At 39.2% G+C, this 23820-nt stretch overlaps 2 protein-coding genes and 1 long non-coding RNA gene across 3 annotated transcripts in view; 2 read left to right on the top strand and 1 right to left on the bottom strand.

Annotated features, from left to right (window-relative positions):
- scfd2 (sec1 family domain containing 2) overlaps positions 1–4156 on the bottom strand; it is a 114976-nt gene extending 110820 nt beyond the window's left edge. Inside the window, exons 1-2 of the mRNA XM_085152533.1 lie at positions 3227–4156; positions 1630–1798 (exon numbers count right to left, since the gene is read on the bottom strand). Coding sequence (XP_085008659.1) covers positions 1630–1798; positions 3227–4040 — 983 coding nt within the window. The 5' untranslated portion in view covers positions 4041–4156. The remainder of the gene's footprint in view (positions 1–1629; positions 1799–3226) is intronic.
- Positions 4157–4160: 4 nt separating this feature from the next.
- Positions 4161–23820, top strand: part of fip1l1a (FIP1 like 1a (S. cerevisiae)) — a 40177-nt gene continuing 20517 nt past the window's right edge. Inside the window, 11 exon segments of the mRNA XM_085152535.1 lie at positions 4161–4332; positions 6078–6115; positions 6589–6643; positions 6645–6679; positions 6780–6877; positions 7024–7109; positions 9408–9504; positions 9820–9928; positions 13047–13083; positions 16039–16094; positions 16538–16709. Of these exon segments, the coding sequence (XP_085008661.1) occupies positions 4193–4332; positions 6078–6115; positions 6589–6643; positions 6645–6679; positions 6780–6877; positions 7024–7109; positions 9408–9504; positions 9820–9928; positions 13047–13083; positions 16039–16094; positions 16538–16709 (923 nt within the window). The 5' untranslated portion in view covers positions 4161–4192.
- LOC146491000 (uncharacterized) lies at positions 16716–22986 on the top strand. Its single transcript, XR_014872538.1, has 2 exons — positions 16716–20782; positions 21408–22986. It is a non-coding gene; the product is annotated as an uncharacterized LOC146491000 (long non-coding RNA).

The following is a 23820-nucleotide window of genomic DNA, read 5'->3' as shown; positions in this document are numbered from 1 at the left end:
TTGGCACTAATGTTGATCATGTGCTACTTAGGCCACTTGATGGAGTGGGTAGCTCTGCTGGTAAGTGTGCATTTGTCCATAAGTATGCCTGGCTTGAGGAGAAATCTATTTTTAGGTTGTGTTAAAGGATGCCTTTGTACTCATTGCCAATTTATAGAAGACAGTAATGTAAAAAGAAACAATTATAATTGATCTAATCCAATTAATCTAGCCTGCATGTCTAAATTGCGGTAGGAAGCTGGAGCACCAAGAGGAAAACCACATTAGGACAGCAAGATCATGGAAACTGGAAACACAGAAAGGCCCTAAATGGTGTAGAGTTCAAATCCAAACATAGCTGTTACTCTATTTCAATTTAACTTACTCGTGGGATATCAGCTTAATTTATTTTCTTAAAAAAATGCTCTCTTAAATGAACAGTCATGCTTTCACTGTAAGAAACAGGGCCCTTTCTGTACATAGAGAAAGTACATTTTTCCCATAACATATAAAGTTAGGAAAGGAAAGCTGGCTTTGTGCGGCAAGAGAGCTGACCTGTCTAAACTCTGTTTAGACAAAAGGATTTTATCCATCCAACCATCTTCTTTCTTTTCTTTTTTTTTTTAACCACTTATCAGGGTCTGGGTTGTAGGGCTAGCAAATTCCCTCTCCCTGGCCACCAAGGTGTTCCAAAGCCAGCGGACAGACGTAATCTAGCATGTCGTGAGCCTGCACTGGGATCTCATCCCAGTTTGACATGCCTGAAACACATCACCTAGGAGGCATTCTGGTTATATCCCCAAACCACCTCAGTGGAACAACCTCTACATAAAAAGGATGTAGCAGCTCTACTGTCAACCTCTCCTCAATGACTGAGCTCCACACCCTACTACCGAGGTTGAGCACACACAGACATCAGAGGAAGCACATTTCTGCCACTTCTATCTGCCTCCTTATTTCTTTGGTCACTATACCACTGCATGTACAGAAACCAGTAAACTGACAGCTTTACCTTTGTGTACCAGTTTATTGATTTGGACTGGTACAGCAGCAGCTGTAAGTCTCCAACTCCACTTGCGAACAAAAACTTTAGATACTTAAACTCATTAACTCGGGGCAGCAACTCATTGCCAGCAAAGATTGAATAAACCACCGTCTTACGCCAGAGAACCGTGGACTCGGAATTTAAAGTGCAAACACATTGTATGAAATGCCAAAATAAAATATTTCAGATCTTCACTTGAGAAATATTGTTGCAGGTAGGTTATGGCTATGAGGGTACAGCACACGGCAATACTGCACCAATACTGACATTTATTGTTTTAACAATTGGCTGAAATTAGGTGAAATGAATGATCAAATGGTTATAATAAATCAGATAGCAAAAACAATATCAAAGTGCTACGTATATCTTCAATATGTACTAAGATGTATGTAATGTATACAAGTGATATGTGGTACTTCTGCAAGTATTGTAAATAATGGGGTCAGAGTAGCCCTGTGGCAAAAACTAACACCCCAAGCTGGTCATTGCTGTAGCAACACTTGGATGTTGCCTTTATGATGTGACGAGCTATTGCCAAGTCACCCTTATTAGATTCTACATGACGGGGAATGCTCTAAATTAATAGAGAAATTAAATACACTCACTGAATCTGTGCAAGACAGCCAGGGGCCAGGATATTCTTGGAGTGAGGGGTTTTATGCAGACTTGTGAGCTCCAGCATGTCCACCTGCACGTCTGTCACATGACCCGGTAAGAGTTTTAGCACAGTCAAAACTTTCTCTACTAGGTTGTCACCATGATGACCAACAGCCCCTGTAAATGAATAAATTGGGGATTTAAAACAAGAACAAATATGTGTTGAGTATGTAGCAACAGTCGTTGGTAACGCAACAAAAATATGTGCCTTCTATACAAGATAAAAGGTAAGCAATTAATTTTCCCAAGGAGCCACAAAGAAAACTGGGACTGTTGTGGAAGGCCAAATCAATAAGCTGAACATTCCCTGGCTACTTGGGTTACTTGGTGTAATAGGTAGCTCTGGCTGGTGAGCGTACGGTTGTACATATGTATGTTGGTCTTGGGGAGAAAAGTATGGAAAAATATATGTGCATCAGAGGACAACTTGATATAAATATTCGTTGGGAGGTGGCTAAGGTAATATCTGCAGTGCTCTGCAATAACTAATCTCATCGTGGGTGGTATTTAATTTTAATGATTGCCGAATTACAGAAGACAGGAATGTAAAAAGAGGCAACAATATAAATGTATACTCAGAAAGACAGAAAGATCATAGAAACTCGACACAGAAAGTTCCTAATTGGTGGGGATGCCCAAACCCAAGCATATCTGTTATTCGTCTTTAATTTCAGTTTATTTATAGGATATCAACCTAATTTTTGAGGCATTTTTTTTTCCCTTTTTACATTTTTAAATTACATTTTCTCTTTTACATGAAGAATCATATGCTTTCACAGTAAGAAAAAGACTGCTTCCAGTAAACAAAAGTATACCCACCAATCAGGCATAACATTATGACCACCTGTCTAATATTGTGTTGGTTCCCCTTTTCTTGCCAAAATGGCCCTGACCCATCAAGGCGTGGTCTCCACTAGACCCCAAGATATTAGCAACCGACCGTTTAAATTCTGTAAGTTTTGAGGTGGGCCTACATAAATCAAACTTGTTTGTCCAGCAGATCCAACAGATGTTTTAGTGGACTGAGCTCTGGGGAAGCCAAGTCAACATCTCAAACCTGTTGTTGTGCTCCTCAAACCATTCCTAAACCATTTTTGCTTTGTGGCAGGGCTCAATATCCTGCTGAAAGAGTCCACAGCCATCAGAGAATACAGTTTCCTTGAAAAGATGTACATGGTCTGCAACAATGCTTATTAGTGGTGCGCATCAAACTAACATCTAAATGGACGGCAGGACCCAAGGTTTCCCAGCCAAGTAAAGCATCACATTGCCTCCATTGGCTTTCCTTATTCCCAATGTGCATTCTGGTTCCAGGTGTCCTCCAGCTAAATGACTCCCACACACCAAGCCAGGCAAGTGAAGGTAAAGGTGATTCATTAGACCCATCTAAACTTTCTTTAGATGAAACCCTCTTGGGAAAATGAACTGCTTATCTTTGTGCTAGACATTTACTTGACTCTTACCACTGTCATTGTTATGATTCTGGTGTGATTGGGCTTATGCAGCATGCAGAATGATCAAACACAACATGGTCACAAATATTACCTGTAAGATCCATCGTTCGGTCTACAAAGATGATCGATGCTTTATTAGGGGCTGTCTTCCTTCGGTTTTTTGCTTGAGGAAGATTGACAAGTTCCCCTGCTATGATGCGGCTCATTGGACCCAGAGCAAAGCTCTCCTCTCTCGTACCTGTAGCCTCAAACATTGAATTTAACGCTGAAGCTAAGGATTTGACTTCAATTTGCAGTTCAGCAGGGAGACAGTGCATGTCTATATCATTCAGGCTTGCAAATCTTCTCTTCTCTGGTCGTTTTTCATTGATGGCCTCCAGGTCTGGCGAGAGAAGAGGGAACAGGTGCGCAAACGGGGGTGCAACTATCAACTGCTGTGACACAGGGGCGAAGACAACTGGAACATGCATGACCTCCGCCGTGTAGTTCATATTTCCCATCCACTCGCACAATTTCTCTTCAAACTGCTCAAACACAGGGCTTCCTTCCATTTCTGTCGTAACTTTGTTGGCGAGCAGGTGCACGGAGTGAGCAACGGTGGTAAAGACAACGCAGTACTGAAAATGACTGAGGGATATGATGTCTTTAATAATGTCAACTGTCCTCCCTTTCAACAGTGTGCTCACTACAAACACGGCTTTAGGCTCATTGACGCCGCACGCTTCGAAACTCGAAAACTGCTTTAAATTCCTGGCTCCAGCTTCCAATAAGGTGGCAGCTCCTCCACTCCAGTGGAGAGCCTCTGCACATTTGTCATCCATGAAAACAACCGATTTCTTTACCTTCGACAGCACCTTCTCCCACATCAAGAGGGGGAATCGCGTAAACTCCTCAGTCGCCAACATTTTCCTAGTTACGTGTATCAGCTAAATTCACCGAAATCAAAGACACATCAGCAATTTCAGCTAGTAGCTCCAACAAAACAAACACACGTCCCTTAAAGGTGACGTGGCGCTAGCCCGTCGCTTCATTAAAACGTCACCCAAACGTCGTTGCTATGACAATAAGCAGTATCCCGAGAACAATCGTTACAGAGTTAATAACGAAAAACTTTTTATGCAGTATTCTCACGAAGTATCTAGACTTTCACTACCATAACCAAGAACGACGAGAGCTAAAAGGGGGAGGACCCAGCGGGTAAATTTAATCTCAAAAATTCTGTTAAACATGTGAAGTTTAATTAGTCTTGGTGGATTTTAAGCTAATTGAAATTAGTTATGGCGATTTTTTGACACGAGCTTCCTTCATTAAAAAACGAATTTAAATATCAGTTGGCACAAACAATTAAACCCCTAAAAAGGTTTAATGCTTAGAGTTATGAGTTCTTCTTTATATTTGTTTAAATCACTTCCTCCAGCGTTTAACGGAAAAATACCTTAGCTAAGTTTAAAGAGGCCAGCTGTTTCTTCTGTTTCCAATAGAGCCACTTTGACTTTAATGTGCCTTTAAGTTCCTTGTTTTAGGAGTATATGACGTGAACGCCACAGATGACCGACACGAGATACAAAGGACTGGACTCTCACCCAGGTGTGTAGCCAGTGCCTTAAATAAATAAGTGTACAAATTTACAGTTGTGTACAGCCATTGTTCTGGCATTGCGCGTGTATGTATATATGCATATATGTATATAAGGCTGATATAATTACTCGACACTGGACCAGTAAGGGTCCCCACGCTAACCAAGCCGGGCACCCTTTATTATTTGGAATATGTCAAGACAATTTTCTAAATAATAAAACCACTAAAAACTAAAGAAAACAATTCAATACTAAAGAATACAAAAGTATTGAAAGTTACAAAGCAATATTAATTTTGTTGTGATGAATTAGAAGGAGTTAGATACTGGTCTCACAGGCCGTAAATTGCAGTGAGCAGTAGACAAATTGAAAATAAATTGTAATGGCATGCTTATTCCAACAGTATTATACTAATGAAGCGTTCAGGTATAATACAGTTTTCACAGTACGATAATGACATTATAGTTGCACAATGCATGTGACGGCACCTTGTGTGCTGCCCGAAATGTGCAGTCAGTCATGTCGAGCATTAAAAAGAATTTGATGCTCATTAACTCGCTGTCAGGCGAGAAGTATTTGTTTGTGAGCTGGGAAATGGGGATGTTAGCAATCATACAACTGGAGCCCTGATTTTTCTTTTTTTTTGTATGTTTACGCCAGCCTTTATGCCTCTGAATAAATGTAGCATAACATGCCAATTACAGTTAGTTACTGTAAAGGATACTAAGGCTTAAACAATGTTGTTTTTTGGGCGGGATAGTTTAGTTGTTTTTGCATTTGGGAATTTGTGATTGAAATCATGCAAGCAATTTAAAGAACAACAGTCTCAATGACGTTGATCAGTGCCTAATGGAAAAAAAAATACCCACATTAAAAAACCTGAACGTGAATAGACATGGTTAAATGCCATTTTTCACTTGTACCCATCATGTTTAGTGTTCTTGCAGTAATGTAAAATCATTCTCAAAATTATCTGTGTGAGTGGAAATTCTTTTCTATTTTGATAATTTGATATTATTTTCATCCCTTTCTTTTGTTTATGGGACAATTTGAAAGCTGTCCAAGATGATAATGCCGGTGACAATGATGCTGCTGCATCCATCTTGTGACATATTATTTTGAATTTTTCCAGCTTTTTATTGTGTTTTTGTAGCTGTTAGGTATGTTATGAATGGGCCTTATTTGTCAAAAAAAACCCTTCTGTCAAAAATTTGCTTTGAGATATTTTCATAGTGTTTAAGTTAACGCGTTGTGTCATCAGCACTCAACCCAGACAGAAGTGTTTCTTTCTGTTATTTAAAGTTACTAATGATGATGATAGAGATAACAGTGGTGATGATGTGAGGGCTTCCTTATTTCTTGCAGTACATATATGCATCTTAGGAGGACACAACATGTAGGTGGTGAGTAGTGACAACACAAATGGCAGTGACACATTAAACAAAACAGCCACACAAAGACCAGGCTTTATTGTAAACTTGGTTTAAGAAATAAGAAGACTATAAGACATAAGATATAAGAAATGTCTTATATCAGTTAACTGATATGCATTCAGCTTCCAAAGACACACAGTGACTATATTTCTCCTCAGAGTCAGCCAAGAATTTAAATATAGAATTTTACAGTGAAAACTATCAGCCTATTAGAGAACCCAGTGACCATTTGACATTTAAAAAAGTACACTTTCAGTCATTTTACATATATTCATAATTAGTTCACATATACATTGAGAATGTCAGCTTCATTACTGCAAATCAGCTAACTTAACTCAGATCTTTATGATTTAAAATATTCCTTATTGAAAATAAATGAGAAATGACGATATATGTGACAAATATATGTGACATCATTATGTCTGCATTGGGATGATTTACAGGTACTACAAATGACCTATTGTTAGAAAAAGTCCAAGGAAATGAAGAAATTAAGCAGAGAGTTTTTAGAGAAAAAGCCATGGAGAAAAGCTGGTAAGTACTGTTGTTTGACCTGACACATCAATGAGATTCTTGTATGCATTCAGTAATTACATTCAGACCTATTCATTACCATTTAGTGTTTTTATTTTAGGTGCTAACATCTCAGATTACTTTAACTATGGTTTTGATGAAGAAAGCTGGAATGCTTACTGTAGGAAACAAGCAGAACTTCATGGCATGATAAGAAAGGTAAATGCTAAAGACAGGGTAAGATAATGCTATCACTAATGTGATTTAGTCAGCCTTCTTTTTAAAGAGACCCTTCACTTAAACAGGAGGACATAGTTAGGAATAATAAATCAGACTGAAACTTGAGAAATTGTTATTCTGCTCAGGCCCAGAAGAGGCACACTGGATATGAAGAAGAGGAGGTGTTTTGTGCTTATTCTTCCCCAGGCAGACCATCTATTGTAGCTTTCAGGTCAGTAATATGTCTTCTCCATACTGTTATATTTTGTGTCTTCAGTCCTACACCCTCTATCCCATTCTATCCTACTGCTCTGAGCTCAGAGCCAGAAGAAGCTGGCAGCTGGTTTTTTCTGTTTGTTTGTGACACGGCAACTATCTGCCTGATGCCATCTGTTTTCTGTGATCCTAAGATGTGCTCAGCATATTAGGGTTGTTTTGGCAAGGGATTGCAAAATGTTGAGGTAAACACAGACTTATGTTCATCTGTTAAAGCCCAAGGCAAAATTTCATCGAAGGTTAAAGCTTTTTTTTTTCTTTTAATTTTTTAGGCTTTGTGCCTTTTCATTTTCCCCATATTTATATTTCATACATTTATGATTTATCTGCTAACAACAGTGACACCACTTTCAGCAGAGACTATTTAAACCACTTTTGTTCATTTGAAGATAAGAAGACTTATCTGAACACAAAATAACTGTGGTAACATTCATAGGCCAATTGGAGTCAGGAAAAACCCTGATTAGTATTTCCATATTAGGTTTTTTAATGTAACCCTATGCCAGCAGAAATTAATGCAGATTTTTACTCCAACTTTAGCAGCCGCTGTAGTTTTAGTTAAAAATTGTGGTAATTCATTAGAATTTAGTGTAATAGATATATAATTGTAGAACTGATTAGGCGAATAGCGTCTCTGTTTACTGTATACTGTTCTTTTGATACATTAGATGATTTAGGCACTGCTGGTACATTTACAAAATGGATGAGCTGGAGGTGCCATCCATCAGTGTGGGAGCATTGGACTTCTAGATGACACTGAATTTGTGGATCGAGACAATAGAAAAAAAATGAGATTTTCAGCTTTCTGTAAATGACCTTCTCTGTTGCTATTCCAGGAGTGTAGCGATGTGTTTTTCCAAGCCATGACTCACTAATGAAAAATGCTGCAGACAAGTGCAAATATAAAAGGTTTGGCATTTTGACGTCACAGTTTGCAATTGCAGTGACCAATTCATCAAACATAACTAGATTGGGCTTTAGAACCCAGTTAGTGCCAAATCTTTATGTGTAGACAAGTGTGTTTTTCCTGCAAAGAGATATTTTTGGTGCATCGCTAAACAGATTTCAATTAAAAAATTTTAACAAATCCTGTTAATTTGGTTTTGATTTTTTTGAGGTCATAAATAACACTGTGAACAGACCTCTGTCAAATAGGGTAACACAGTTGCAGGGATTTTGCTTTATGGATGGATTGTGCTTAGATGCATAGTAACTCATCAACGAATCAAAAAAAAGTGTGTACACACTCATGAGGGGCCTGTTTTTTTTTTTTTAATGCTAGGAAAAAACATTCACTCTCAGCAAGCACTTTGCAGCTATTTATAAAACCATGCTTTCAGCCATTGAGTGAAGCTGTCCCATGCAAAACAGGTTCTTTACCACTGCTTCTATTCATTTACTTTAATGGTGATTAAGATGTCTGTAGGATGCCTTGACCATCATCTGAGACTGACTGACAAAGATCTGTCCTATTTGATGTCATTGTTCTCTATCGGCAAGTTTACCCTTAGGAGCAGGACACAGATCTGAGTCATGTGTGTGCCATGTCTCTCTCCCTATGTGATAGCGATTGACCAAAGGGGAACAAGGAAGTCATACTGTAGCATACTGGAGACTAGTACACGTACTGAATCATCTAATAGATGATGTGCTAAGTGTGGATTTTATATACTTTATTCAAAGAGGGTCTACTGTTTGGTTAAGGAATTTACTAGTGTGTTACATGATAATGTACTAAAGATTTTGGTTTGTTTTTGTGCAGCTCAGGTCAAAAGTGTTTGTGTTCTCAGATCTGGAGCAAAGAGACATTAAAGAGCTGCAGGCACTTCCCTATTGAGTTGCCATTAGATGTAGGCGTTTTTACTTTTTTATGTATGCTTTTCTCTACTGTTGATAAAGTCCTTGTGACAGAAGCGGGTTAACATTCCACTTGTGTGCGTATGTGTGTGTATGAGCTCACTCGGGGTGAGTGTAGCAGGGTTTAGGGCTGTAAAGGGCTGTTTTGTGAAGATGGCAAGTTGACCCAGATAAGGAGGTTTAGTGCGTTAATGGACCTGCAGGGGGTTTAAGTAAGGACATTGAAGTGACATTAGGATAAATGAATGTCCTGTTCTTAAAAATGTTATATAAGTGCACATCAGCACCACATTAAAAAGAAGTATTTATGTATGAGAACCCCCACTTGCCTTTTTTGGGACATTATCAAAACATTGTATGTATTTGTACAGTCTTTATCATATTACCTGATCAACAGAGATTCAGATCCTATCACTAATTTGGCTGGAGGACAACCTGAATCCAGCAGAGAGGATGGGCACCAATGTCATAATGATGGAGGCAGCAACACTCAGGTATTATGTTAGTATGGGTTTAATAAGGATGGGCACCAATGCAGAAGGACCTGAAATGATCAGTCTCTGAAGCTATAATTAAACCTTTTGGCATGAACCAACCAGCAGACAATTGATTGAACAATGGGAATTTAAATTAACATAGCATTTTTATTGTGTTCCGCACAGAATTTTTGTAAAAAAAAAAACTATATGTGTATTAAGCTACTGGTTCAGCCTACAACTTTATTGTTGATAGTTTGTTCGCTGTCATTTTTTAAATGAGATTTCTTTTTATTGTTGTCATAAATAACAGTAACTATCTTTATTTTTCAGGCTGTTTGTGAGACGTGCCATTATGAGGACAGCAGTAATGCTAATCAGCTGCCACCTCCACTCAGCAAGAACTCTTTCTTTAAATTTATTAAAAAGAGAATTCCACCACGTAAGTCACTCTGCTATTGGAATGCAACACACTTACTTATATTAATGCTTATTTACTATATTTACAAAACTATTTGAGAAAGGTTCTTGTATGTTCTTTTTCATGTGACATGATGATTATGAACATGTGAGTTATATGGGGGAGAATATTTAGATTTAATACTAAGATTTTCAGGTGTTAAGGCCCCAAAGAGAACCCTCTGTTGGACACATCATGCATCATGCAGCTGCACAAATGACTAATAGCAATCAGACCATGTGTTTGTGAAGCTGCAACACGTGTCATAATAAATTATCCTGTGGAGTTGAAGGACAGAGGTGAACTTAGCTGTGTGTATACGTGTGTATCTCTGCGCCTGCCTGCATGTGTTTGAAGGCATTGTATGGATATATGTCTTCCTGCAGTCAGGTATCTAGTGCTGTCCAGGTGGGAGTCCATCAGTCTTTGGACTTCCTCTTAGTCTTTGTAGTGATTCATATTGAAATCCAGGAAGGCTCCCTGGCGCAAGCACACAGCTGAGCATATGCCATATCTTCATCTTCAAAGGCTCTGAAATAGAAATGCCGGCTTAGGCCTGCTTGCCCCTTACCCTCCGAGCCCCATACTGCACAGCAAAACCCGTGCCAGAGCCGCTAATACAACCAAAATATCAAACATCCTGCCGGCACCAGCTTTGAAGTTATATGCATAGCTTTAATGCCGACCACTCCCCTTTCTTTAAGTTATAGGCCCTGCCTCCTTGTGTGAGGCAAATGTGTAGCATGATAAAAATAGCCCCTGGTAAAAAAAAAAAAAAGAAAAAGAAAAAAGTTGCTGGGTCTGCAGATTGAGGCACGAGAAAAGTGCTGAACAGACCCAACTGTGGGGAATAGGGCAGAGGAAAAGAAGGGGCTGTTTTAATTTTTGGTTTGTTTTTCAGTAAGGTCACATTAGATGCCAAGTGTTTTTCATAGGTGCACATTTTGGAGTGGAGCTGTGTCATTACAGGGTTGTACTTGTGTCATCTATCAGTGCAGCACAGTGAAGGTGATGCTGCCTGCTGCTGTGCACTGCAGCTAATCTTCCATACAACTGGTTACTGGGTCACTATAATCACTGTAGCAACAGAGCTTGTATGTGAATGTCCTCGCTGACTGAACTGAGCAGAACTGAACTCTTTTAAAAAACTGACTATGCAAGTAAATGCCCCATGATGAGCAATCAGAGCAACATTAGGACTATTACCAATAAGATTTTTTTTAAAAATGCTTTTTTAACCTTAGAATTTTTTTGTTTTGTTTTGATTCATAACATAAAAAAATCTGTGCCTTGTATTGATTTTCAGGTTTAGAGTGGAGAATGCTAGTTTTCTTGTAAAGAGCTGATGGCTGTGCTTTTAACAGGTGACAGTGTAATGACAGGATGCTGTCACTGCAAGAAGATTTATGCACATCTGTCCTTGCAGATTGCTGCATCTGAGAGTATGGGAGACAGTAGCCTTTACACTAACAAAGATCACTTGGGCCTGTGCTGCAGTGGAGAACAGCAGCCAGTTGTCCCATGTGAAATATCAGCTTCATCTAAAACACTGCAGCCTGTAGCTCTGTAAAGCATTAGCACGAGACTCAAAACCACGCAAAAACAATCAGATGCAATTAGCCCTCAGCCATTTGCTCTCTCATATGCTGCCAAGCATGCAACTCTAGCCTCCATCAAACACTCACTTGAGATCACCACAGGTAAAAACAATTACTCACTCACGCTAACCTTGATGGCATGTTTATGGACAAGCTGCTGTGTACTTTGTGCATCTGCTTGTGTATACAGTATGCATTGCATAGCATTCCATTAGCAAAGTTACTAATACTGCCAATCACATTTTACAATCCACTTAGATTTTCTGTAGTATAATTCATTCTACAAACTCTTTGCGATGTCTCATGCAGTGACTTCATCTATTTTCAGTAATGAGAGCTTGTCACAGATGTTTGTTTATATGCTGCACTCTTCATGTTCCTGATTATTCACATCATGGAATCACATTAAAGAGAATTACCTGAAGACCCTCCAGACTACACTCTCAGACTTCATTTGTACGTGTATGTTAAATTCTGCTCTTTTCTTTGGGTGTCCAGGTGTTTCAGGTATCAAAAACCGCACTCCTCCATGAGCACTTCAGGCCATCTCAACTCTGTGGAACTTGTATTTGAAAGGGAAAAAACAGTGGTTTAGATTTATTCACAGGACGGCGTCTTGATGTTCTTTTCAAATTCAGGCAGCTCATATGTACAGCACACATAGCAGCTCATATTATTCTTCCTTCTGCTTCAACAAAGCTGTTTCTAGCCACTCTCACGTTAGGGGTCTTTAAAAAAAAAGTAGGAGATGGTATCCAGATGTGAATGTGTGCTTGTGCCTTGATTCTTCAAAGGAATCTCTCTATATATGTGTGCTTGTATGTGTGTATTTATGTGTACACACATTGGCTCCATACAGCAAGTGTGAGAGCTGATTTTGTAGCTTGGTCACGTAAAATTTGAGCATTATAACAAGTGGGTCCATTAAGTGTGCACTCAAGCATTTGACTTGTTCTGTTTTATTGATGGAGGAAAAGGCAAGTAGCAGGCTGATTTTGAGGCTGATCTAATTTCTTAAGATTAAAAGATGCAGCACTATAAATTATAAATGCACGTTCCTGGTAATGGGTTATATTTTTTTCATATTCTTTTATATTGTTTCTGTTATTTGTCTTGTGTTTCTGTTATTTGTTGCTACATTAATAATAACAAATCATCTTCTCATGTTTAATGTGTGATTTTAGAGTATTTCTGTTTCCATTTGATTAAAATATTTGGCCTGTGTTGGACAAAATTTACATTCGGAATATGTATAATATTCTAAACCTTCTAAACTGTTAAGGGGTACAACCTTTAATATGCAGCTTTTTCGTGAATTTTCATGGATAATTAAATAATTCTTTTCTTTGCTCTAATTAAAGCAGCAAATTATTGTGGGTATATTATTATTTCCCTTTTCAGGTTGAATGTAGTTACGTTATTCTTTTTTTTCTTTTTTTTTGGAATTTCAGTATTACTGAAGAGAACAATAGATAAATTTGCTGTCTTCTTTTCCTGCTCAGGTCCCCAACCTCCCTCCGCTACTGCTACTTCGGTCAGGTGAGCCCTATAATGTGTCTGTCTTTATGCATCAGTTGTAGGTCAGCTCTATATGTAATGACCGTTATGAGGAGAAACTGAAGGTCACTGTGTCAGTGAAAAAGTGAAAACCGGACCCCCTCACAAATTCAGTAAATGTGCAGGGAGGGAAAGAAAAATGTTACTCAGAGACTGGACTAGAAATCATTAGTCAAGCAATTATTACATTAGTGTGAAAGGAAGTAACTCAAAAGTTTGATAAAACAACTTCTGAAACAGACCAGGTGTCTCTAGTTAGACTCTAAAGATCAACTTGGATTGGGGTTTCTTTTCTGTACACCATGCACTGTTGCTCATCTTCCAACTGAATCAATGGCCATATAAGGTAGAAAGCAAGATAGCAACCTTGTTTGTTCCTCCAGTCTCCTGTTTATCAGTATTCCAGGCACCCCCTCCACTCTGCTTTTCCGATCTATGTCACAACCTGTCTGCAAACTCCCACATTTCAGCAGTAATTTACACAACTTAGATCACAAGTGGGCCACGTTGTACCCAAGGCTCTCTTGCATTTTCTTACACGGTAATGAAGGCAGCCCTACTCCATTTGTGTTTGCTGCTGTGCTTGTTTCACTTGGATGCTGTCTGTATCCAGCCTTCCTGAGTCCAGCTCTGTTTGTCTGTCTCACTAGCTTCCTGTTCCTTCATCTTTTCTCTCTTTTCTCATTCCTATTTTTTTCCCTTCTCCTAATTTGCTGTGTCTGATGTGTGCCTAAATGTGCTCAGTACTTTGTCCATAAAGATGGTTTTTCCTCACATCTCAGTCCATCTGCCAAATCCTCACATCCTTCAGGGACTTACTGTTCCTATGAACTCTGCCAGCCATCTCCTGTGTGCTTTATGAATAATTTCCTTTTAAACTTTTTTTTTAAAAAGTATACACATGTGCAGTGTCTACCCTGATAGTCCTGGTTTCACTGTTGCCTTTCCCTTGGGGCTATTAGGAACAGCAGGTATTTCTGGCATCATCTTGGCCTTGACATACCATGCTGCAATGAGGACCAAGGGTCCTAAGGGCTTCAAAAATACTTAAGATCTGATTAGACTGTGGCAATTCTACAACATTGTTCCCTTATAGTGACAGGATGTAACAATTAATCTCAAAATGAAAATGTCCCTTTATAGGAAAATTAACTAGCAAACAAAAATCACTGGAAAAATTATTCAAAATGAGCTAAATTTTAATGTGGTAAAGTTAATTGTTCAGGCAGTGGTAGTGTAAAATCATGTTCATCTATGTTTTATACATATCTCACAATAATATTCCTTTAGTCATCCTAGAGGGAGGCCCAATCAGTATAAAAACTGTGATCTATTAATAAAGGAACATTAGAGCATGATAATGACTTGCATGTTTGCCATATCTTCCATAGAGTTTTATCACACATCTATAACTTTATTTTGGTGTGTATTCAATCAGGCTCCTTGACCAAAGCTGTTGATTCTGAGCATTATCAACCTTCAAGTGTATATTACATTACCAATCTTTTTGGGCTTTGCTACCTGTTACATGCTTAGAGAACCAGACTCCCTCTTCCATTCATTGATTCTTCTCCATTCATAAGTAAGTCTTTTAACTTCTCTTGCGTCTGTTGAGCCAAAAATAAAATTCCTCTGTGATGGAACTGTTTACTTTTGGATTTATGGAGCAACATAACTGGGCTCACACCTGTTGGAAAGGCGTTCATTTGGATGAGCTTCAAACAAAAGGCAAGTTCACATTCAGCTCATTCGGAAGTTTTCAGTTGGAGGCAAGTGTGCCTTGGCCACGTGGACGGACAGAAGACCCAGATTTTATCAATAATATGCCCTCCATCCGTTCCTCATGCGTTGGCGAGCACACGCTACGCCTTGACAATGAGCCAGTCACTTCAAACACTTGGAGAACACAGCTGTGCATTTGTAAAAGTGCTTTGATCCTTTTGCAGACCCGCTTCTTTTATTTTTTCCTTCACTGATTCATCTGTAAATTTGTTTGCTCATGCGGTTTCCTTTTTTAGAATGCACATTAACATTCCTTAAACATTAAAGAAAGTAAACAGACAATTACAAATACAATCTGCCAGAAGCAGATAAAAAGAGACTGTCGAGGGTCATCTTGTAGCTGGTTCCAAATTGAGGATGCAGGAAACAGGAAATAAGCTCAAAACTCAGCTTCTATGCTGTAGGGAATACAGAAATCCAAAAACATTACAGAACAGAACCAAAGAATCCAAATACCAGAAACTTTCTGGGAACACATGGCAAGGAGATACACAGCAATCAGGGACAACATAATAAAGGACAAAGGGAGACGTAGACGATAGACACAAGAAAATGAGAGCGTGGTAACAGGTGTGAAAACAGCTGAGGACCTTTAACATAATGACAAAACTTGACACAAGACACAGAGAACAATGGTCACCAAAATAAAGCAAAGTGACCCACAACAGAACAGGGCGACAAGAATAAAGTGACACAACTAACAGGAGAACAAGAACGAGAAAAAGACAAATTCCAAGACAAGACTGAGAGAACCAAATGGCATGTCAAAAGGGAATTATCTAATAAATGGCACAATAAAACACATAGTATACATAATAACTATAAATAATACAGAACTGGAATATAAATCACATTTCAAAACTAAAAGAATAATTTGTACAGTTCTCAGAACTCTGGGCCTCAGACACATACGGTTGGTGTAAATCTATGTGTAATGTATGTTGTCCTTTTGTTAGATCTGCTAACACTACTAATTGTATGTTTTAATAAATTCTGCTCAGTAACAGTAATTTGTCTTTTTAAAAAATTCAAAAATGCTATCATGAAAGCCTTCTTAATGCCATTTATGGAAACTGAAGTTTAAAAAAAGAATGCAAACTTGGATCATCTGTAAAGGTCTGAATTTTCACATATTTCTTTATTTTCTATTTTCAGTGGGAACTCTACAAGTTTTAACAGCCCATCAGCTTCATTATACCCATATTCATCAAGTATGTACATTTGTCCATAAGAGATAGTGTTTCATATTTATTAACTGTTTCAAGATAGATCTGTACTGTATTACACTGTCTTAGTGAACTTGTAAGGTATGGTCTCAAAACACTCAACCATTTTGAAAATTGCCTTAGGCCGTGCTCTCTCATTCATATTTCTCAGCTGTCTTGAGTATTGGAAAACTGAATCATAATCCTTATTATTCAACTTCCCTACATATTCAGTTTGAACTTCCAGTATGTGAATATATATACTAGATCTTTTTCAGTGTTAACCGTTAGAGAAAAAGAAATAGGTGAGAATAGGTGAGACGAATTGCTTCAAAGCTCAGAGCTAATTGCTAAACAAATGGTAATGCATGTGGTTGTTAGTTGCTCAACCCAATTTTCTGACCTGGTTGGGTTCTGTTCTTTAATGGGTGTATCATTTTTAATCCCAGGAAGAATCACCATCAGCCCTGGAGTGATTGATGCCACCAAGGCTCGGGAATGCTACATATCGCAGGAAAAGCATGACAAGGATAGAGACAGATCCAGAGCGCATGGTCAAGATAAAGAGAACAAAAGAAGCAGATACAGTGAGAAGGAGGGCTGCTCCTCTTCTTATTATAGGTTGGTCTATGTGAACTGATGATGATTTTATTTAATGTATGTGCTTCAGTTTGCGCTTTGCATTTAGCATAGTGTGCTCTCTCCTTTTATTCTTCCTTTCTCCACTGTTGGGTGCCTCTGCAGTAGTTGAATTTGAATGTCTGCTGTGCAGCTGTGGCCTTCTGGATTAGGCAACATATAATATATTGGAAGTAATCCAGATATTCATTCTCTCCTGGCCTTGTTCAGTATGTGTGCATTTGCAGCCTGCCTGCACACACACACACTGAGGGAGAGAGAGAGCGAGAGAGAGAATTTTGCTGTAGAGCAATTGACAATTTTAGATGAAAGACAAAAACAGAACCAAAAAATGATCATGAGGTGCAGTGTAAAACTCTGTAGCTCTGTTTTTTCAGGTTAGACAAGACAGGGACAAGATATTAGTGCGATATATGGTTGTGAAGCCGCTTCTGTGTTATGTTTGCTGTCTTAGATGGCAGAGAACCACTTGCTCAAGACAAGTCTTAATAAAAAAATACACTTTAAAAAAGAGTTGCTTTTTATAGATGAATTAGTTCTCTAAATAATTAAGTTTGTGCTTGAAAATACAGACATAAACTACATTATTTTAGTGTTTGAACTTACCCAAAAATGTTTCTATTAACACAGCTAAAGGCATTGTATTTGTGAGTAGTTACCCTCTTGGCTCTCCAGCTGATCGCTATAAAATAAACACACTGTTGTGAGAAATGGCCCTAGTGAAGAAATGCATACTATTGCAAAAGAGCATAAGGCCATTGTGACAGAAATCAAGACTATTGCAAGACAAGGAAAAATTATTGCCAGCACAGGCATAACTATTTCAGTTTTTCTGGTGCAGTGAGATGAGGGAATAGCTTGCTATATTTGCCAGTTATTGCCAGAGAAAGATTGAGTTTGCACTCCTCAGCATGGAAATTGTTTTTTTTCTCTCTCTCTCTGAGGCTCACAGCTGATCGGAGCCAGTATAATTTCCTCTCCAATTTTCACATAGTGCCCTACTACCCTACAGTGTGACAGCCTGAGCGCCTGCTGTACAAGTACTCATACATGCTAACATGAGAACAAGCCAAATCATGCCCTACATTTCTCAGTGTTGACCATTAGCCAAATTTCTATTTAATTATTATTAACTTAGACAGCTGTCAACTGTAATACACACAAGCACATCTTTTCACACAGTCCCCAGCTGACCTAAAGCTCATACTGTAGGAAAATGCAGGCTTATAGTATTGTTAGGTTGCATGGGGTTTTACCTTCTGGAATAGGAATAGGTTCATGTACAGTTCTTTTCTAGTCTACCAGACATACAAGCACTCTTTTGTATATTATCCACGTAAGTGTTTTCTATCTAACATACACACACATTCATTGGAGAACATCCTGGGCTTAGTAACTTGTCCAAGGATATTTGGCATGACTGGGACAGTCAGGGGTCAAACCACCATCTTCCGATTAGTAGATGACCTGCTATTGCTCCTGAGCTACAGCCAACCCCTTTTGCCTCTAAATACTTGAAACTACAAATATATGCAATGCAGGTGAAATTCTTCTGTTTCTTTGGCTTCAAAAGCTGTAATGTTGTTGATAACAACAAATCCCTGCATCAGCTACTGTAAAAGTGTTGCTGGTAATTAACTTGCAATTACAACAAGTGCAAAATAGCAAAAATGACAAGCTGAAGTATTTCTTACTGTACTGGGCTCTGTTAAAATATCCTTACATGCTGTTCTGTGCTGTTCAGCACTTTTCCTTACTTGAAGTGGTGAGCATTTCCTTGAGTGTTTATGCCCTAGATGTTTGAATTCAGGTTTATACATATAGCTCAAAGCAACATGTCAAATAAGGGAAGTGGGACATGGGACAGATGGGAAGTTATAGGCTAAATGTAGAAGATCTGAAGAATGGGAATCACATGTGCATGACAGACACACAAGAGATTTAGACTCATTCTACAGATTTGGTCCCAGCTGACAGGACTATTCCTTTGGCCCAGTGTGTGCTCCTCACACGTTAGTGGCTCTGCTGACATTTTTGTCCTACATTCTGGTCAGATGATCAGAATTCAGATACACACACACACGCATATGTACAAGTTCTATGTTTTTGTTACGCTGATTTATTACTGGGCTCTAGATTATTTTTAGAGTAGGCCCAGGGGGATTTATTGTTAGTGTGTGTGTGGGCAGGACAGAGAAGCAGATGGAGACCTCCATAGCTTTGCTAGCCATCCTTATTGTTCACTGACTAAGTCAGTGGGAGTGTTACATGTATGTGTTATTCATTTAGAAACTAGCTAGCCTATTTGTCCTTTGCTTACTCATGCACACAGGCAAAGTGTGGCAAGAGGTTTTATAAGTATCAGCTACTGGTTATTAGCTGTGACTGTGACATCATGCCCCCACTACTAATAGATTCCACATGGCTAATGTTCACCAGTACATTTATTTAGACCGAGTGATATATTGTACTTTTCAGGCACACTTTGTCTTTTCTAGTGGTTCAGACTGAGTAACTGATTGGCCATTTGGTCAACACTTGCCCCCTAACTGTAAATTTTAGCTTTGGATGATAAACGTAACTTTTTCCAGCTGGCAGTACCTCAGATATTCTTCATTTCCTTCATGCACACATATGCCCGACCTTGCACAACACAGTGACGAATTGCAATATCCTCTTTTTCTTAAATGTGGCATCAGTTCACACAAGGCATAGATCTAATACCTCTTGGATAATTCGATCAAACCTGGATAATAACGGAATTAAGAAATTCTAGTGTGATAAGGAAATTAAAATGATAATTATCTTCCATTAGGTTGGATTAAAAGCATCATTATGCTTCAAGACTCGTTTCAGCGTTAACAGAGGGTATGGCTCACACTTTATTTAAAAGGATCTAATAGCTGAAAAAAAAGAGGTTTGCTGCTATGTTGTGCAACCAAATCGGGCTATTGCTAATTCGGAACAAAACTCCTGAAAACTAAGCACGTTATTACCTTTGCACTTAATTTATTAGTTGAATTATTTAAAGAATAACATTTCAAAATTTCTAAAGTTTTGCTTGTGTTAGGGGGAAACAGTTTTTTCATGTAACTTCATTTTCATCACTTTTGAAACATCAGATTTGGATTTAGAGGTTAGAGCATAGTCTAAATTCCCACGTATTTCTTGATTTTCCTCGGCTATTCTTGTGCCTGATGCCACACTTATCCTGGCCTCAGGGTCTGTCTTGGGGCCTGGACATTCTTTCACCTACATCTGTTTTTAATTTCCTTTCACCAAAGTTTTTTTTATTATCTCTTAGTGTGACATGTTTTTATTTTTCTCTTTCAGTATCATTCAAGAAACTCATTTCTTTCCCAGAGCCAGTGCCTGTGCCGGATAAATTTTAAAATTACTTCTACATTGTTTGCCTGTCAAGTTTCAAGTTTCAAGTTTTATTGTCTTGTACAGATAACAGTGTAGCCACATTTATCCATAATGAAATTCTTTGCCTCGTGCTCCTCAGCTTTACATGAGCATATAGAGAGTGTGCAGTTATATTGAGAACAAAATAACAGAAAATAGCAGTGGTAGTAATAAAATAATAATAATAATAACAACAATAAAAAAGAGAGGAAAAAGTATTAAATATTAGAGAATTTAGTTGGTATTTACATTTAAGACAAGTTGGTATTTACAAGTTTGTGCAAGAGTATCTGCAGGTTGTACAAAGTGATGCAGTGAGCATTTAAGTAGCATTTGTTGAAGTGACAGTGTGCAGAGTCCTGTAATTGTAGTGAGTGTGTAGTGGTGTGTATAGAATGTCAGCAGTTTAAAAGTCTGATGGCTTGTGGGTTAAAACTGTCCCTGTGTCTGGTAGTGCGGGTCTGGATGCTCCTGAACCACCTGCCGGACGGCAGGAGTGTGAAAAGTCTGTGGCTGGGGTGGCTGGGATCAGAGAGGATCTGCTGTGTCTTCCTCATGCAGCACTGTGTGTAAAGATCCAGCATGGCTGGCAGTTCAGTCCTGGTGATGCGCTGTGCTGATCTCACCACCCTCTGCAGAGCTTTGCGGTCCAGAGCATTACAGCTGCCGTACCAAGTGGTGATGCAGCCAGTCAGAATACTTTCAATGGTGCATCGATAGAAGTTTGTAAGTATTCTGGGTTTCATGCCGAATCAATGTCTTGCTGCTTTTGTGATCACACCAACATGGTGTGACCAGCTCAGATCCTCGCTGATGTTGATGCCCAGGAATCTGAAGCAGCTGACTCTCTCCACCTCTGCTCCTTCGATGTGGATGGGGTGTGTGGGCTCCTCTCTGCAGTCTCCTGTAATCCACGATGAGCTCCTTGGTTTTGCTGACGTTAAGCAGCAGGTTGTTGTCGCGGCACCATGATCTCAGGGCTCTCACCTCTGCCCTGTATGCTGTCTCGTCTCCATCAGAAATGCAGCTGATGATGGTGGTGTCATCTGCAAATTTGATGATGGTGTTGGAGCTATGTGTTGCTGTACAGTCGTGGGTGAACAGGGTGTACAGGGGGCTGAGCACACATCCCTGCGGGGCACCTGTGCTGAGTGGGAGTGTGGATGAGGTGTTGCTGCCGATCCGAACCACCTGAGGTCTGTCTGTCAGGAGGTCCAGGATCCAGCTGCAAAGGGAGGAGTTGATGTTCAGGTCACGGAGTTTCACGATGAGTCTGGATGGTATGATAGTGTTGAAGGCGGAGCTATAGCCGATGAACAGCATCCGCACATATGTGTTTTTCTGGTCCAGGTGAGAAAGGGCAGTGTGTAGTGCAACTGCTATTGCATCATCTGTAGATCTGTTGGGCCTGTAGGCAAACTGGAGCGGATCAAGTGAAGGATGTGATATGAGCTTTGACTATGCGCTCAAAGCACTGTCCCTGCAACACTACTTCATGTTTATTCTTAAACACACAGCTCAATTCAGTATCAATTGCAAAGTAAAAATTTCTGTCACTCTGACCTAAGCTGACCCTTGCATTGCTTCAGGGTCCATCTTTAAAAAGCAAAATATATCCTTTGATTATGATCTACCAATATATCCACCTATATCCTTGCTTGTATTCAGGCTCTTTGGTGAGTTAGAGATGTGCAGTCATGAATGGTGATAAATTTCAACCTCAACCTGGATAAAAATAGAACAGAAATTATTTTATTTGGGCAACTCAACACTTTCGATGAGTATGACAGCACCATTGGTCTTTTAGCTTCTTACTGTCACCCAGTTCAAAGAACCTTGATGTGATTTTTGACTTTGCTTTTAAGATAAACAGATTAGCTCTGTTGTTACCTGTGTATTCAAATGAGGCTCCACAGTAAGGTGAAGGCCTACGTCCCTCCACATGACATTGAGAGAGTAATCACACCTTCATTACCTCTCAATTTGACTATTAATAATTCTTTGCCTTTATCAGTTGCTCCTAGCTTCTTCTGCAGGCTGTACAAAATGCAGCAGCTCGCCTTTTGACAGAAAAGAATGGTCTAATCACATTACACCTGTACTGGCCTCTGTACTGGCTTCCAGTCCATTTCAGGGTCTGTTTTAAATTTGTATTACTTGTTTATAAGAGTATCAGTGGTTGTTTTTACAGCCCTACATTCTTACTAGAGCCCTGAGGTCTATGAAACTATTGCTCTTGGATATTTGTCAATCCAGGCTCAAAAACAGAGGTAACACAGCATTTTTGGTGGTGATCCCTAATCTTTTTGTCACAGTCTGTGTCGGCAGACCGTGGGGAGGTGGGGAAACAGGACCCAAACGCCGGACTCTTTAGTGCAAACAGTGTTTATTTACAAGGTGGTGAAGTAAGCAACAATAAATCCCCTAGTGTCCCAGACTCCCATGTCGTGTCTTCTTCCCAAAAAGTCCCAGTGTAGTGCTTTCTGCTCCAGTGTCTCTGCAGTCCCCGTGCTCACTGCTCTCTCTCGTCCCACATTCCTCCTGAGGGAAAACAATAGAGGCAGCCGTTAACACACTTGATCCCAGCAGGCATACACTCACAGACTTTCCGACTACGCTAGAAGACTGACGTGAAGTCAAATGCAATAATCCAGCGTCGGTGGAAGCTCCATCACTCTTCTAAATAGCTCCCCCGACGAGTCCTCAAGCCAGGCCACGCCCCTCGGGCCTGAAGGTGTCTGTAACTTCGCCACAGAAAACCGCAACACACACACACACACACACACACACACCTGCCTACATACAGATGTGGACAGAGACCAGAGGCAGAGCAGGCAACACACCAAATGATGGTGATAATAATAATAATAATAACAATAATAATAATAATAATAATAATAATAATAATAATAATAATCACAACAACAACAATCATAGTCCCCACTGCTCACGGACCCCGAGTCCCCAGAGCCGGGTCCGTGACACTTTTAAACAACCTAATCTTTGACAAAACAAAAACTGAATAAGGTGAGATTAGAAAGGGTTAGAAGAACATAGCGTTTTACTATTTAAATGAGTCTGATCTGATTTGTGCCTTTTACATGAACCTGTGCAGAAGTAGAGCATAAAACCCAGAGTTAGTCAGCTAATTACTCATTTTATACCACCGGTTATCTAGCAGAGAACATTGAACATTGAACCAATCCTACATGTCAGTTAATCCAAAACAATGTAATTTACCATAATGAACATATGTTCAGAAAATTAAAAATAAGGACAACTCTTTCTACCTAAATATCAAATTTCTAAAAAGTGTGTGAGCTTAACACTATGTATAAATTCTGCTATGTGACCTTGATACAAAGAATCTACATGTTAATCAGCTCTAATATGCAAAAGTCCTGCATGTTTATCACAAATTCAAATAGAAGACGTGAGCTTGACAACCCCAATAAAGACTGCATTATTTGGCCATAATTGTGTTTTAAATGATAATTACTACAAAAGAAATTATTTTTATTTTCACTGCAAAGCAGTCACCCCTTGCTATACAGGTTGTGTTAATTGCAAAATTGTACGTTGTGTCCACAACACCACTCTCTGAAGAATCAGGGTTTCTCAGTCAGGTTGTGAATTCTACGGTAGTGCTCATCCGGTCAAGCTTGAGCACTAATTTTGAATAAAA

This window comes from Neolamprologus multifasciatus, chromosome 23 (genome assembly GCF_963576455.1).
Source record: "Neolamprologus multifasciatus chromosome 23, fNeoMul1.2, whole genome shotgun sequence".
Classification (NCBI taxonomy): domain Eukaryota; kingdom Metazoa; phylum Chordata; class Actinopteri; order Cichliformes; family Cichlidae; genus Neolamprologus; species Neolamprologus multifasciatus.
The sequence above is the reverse complement of the archived record's forward strand: the minus strand, read 5'-3'. Positions and strand labels throughout refer to the sequence as shown.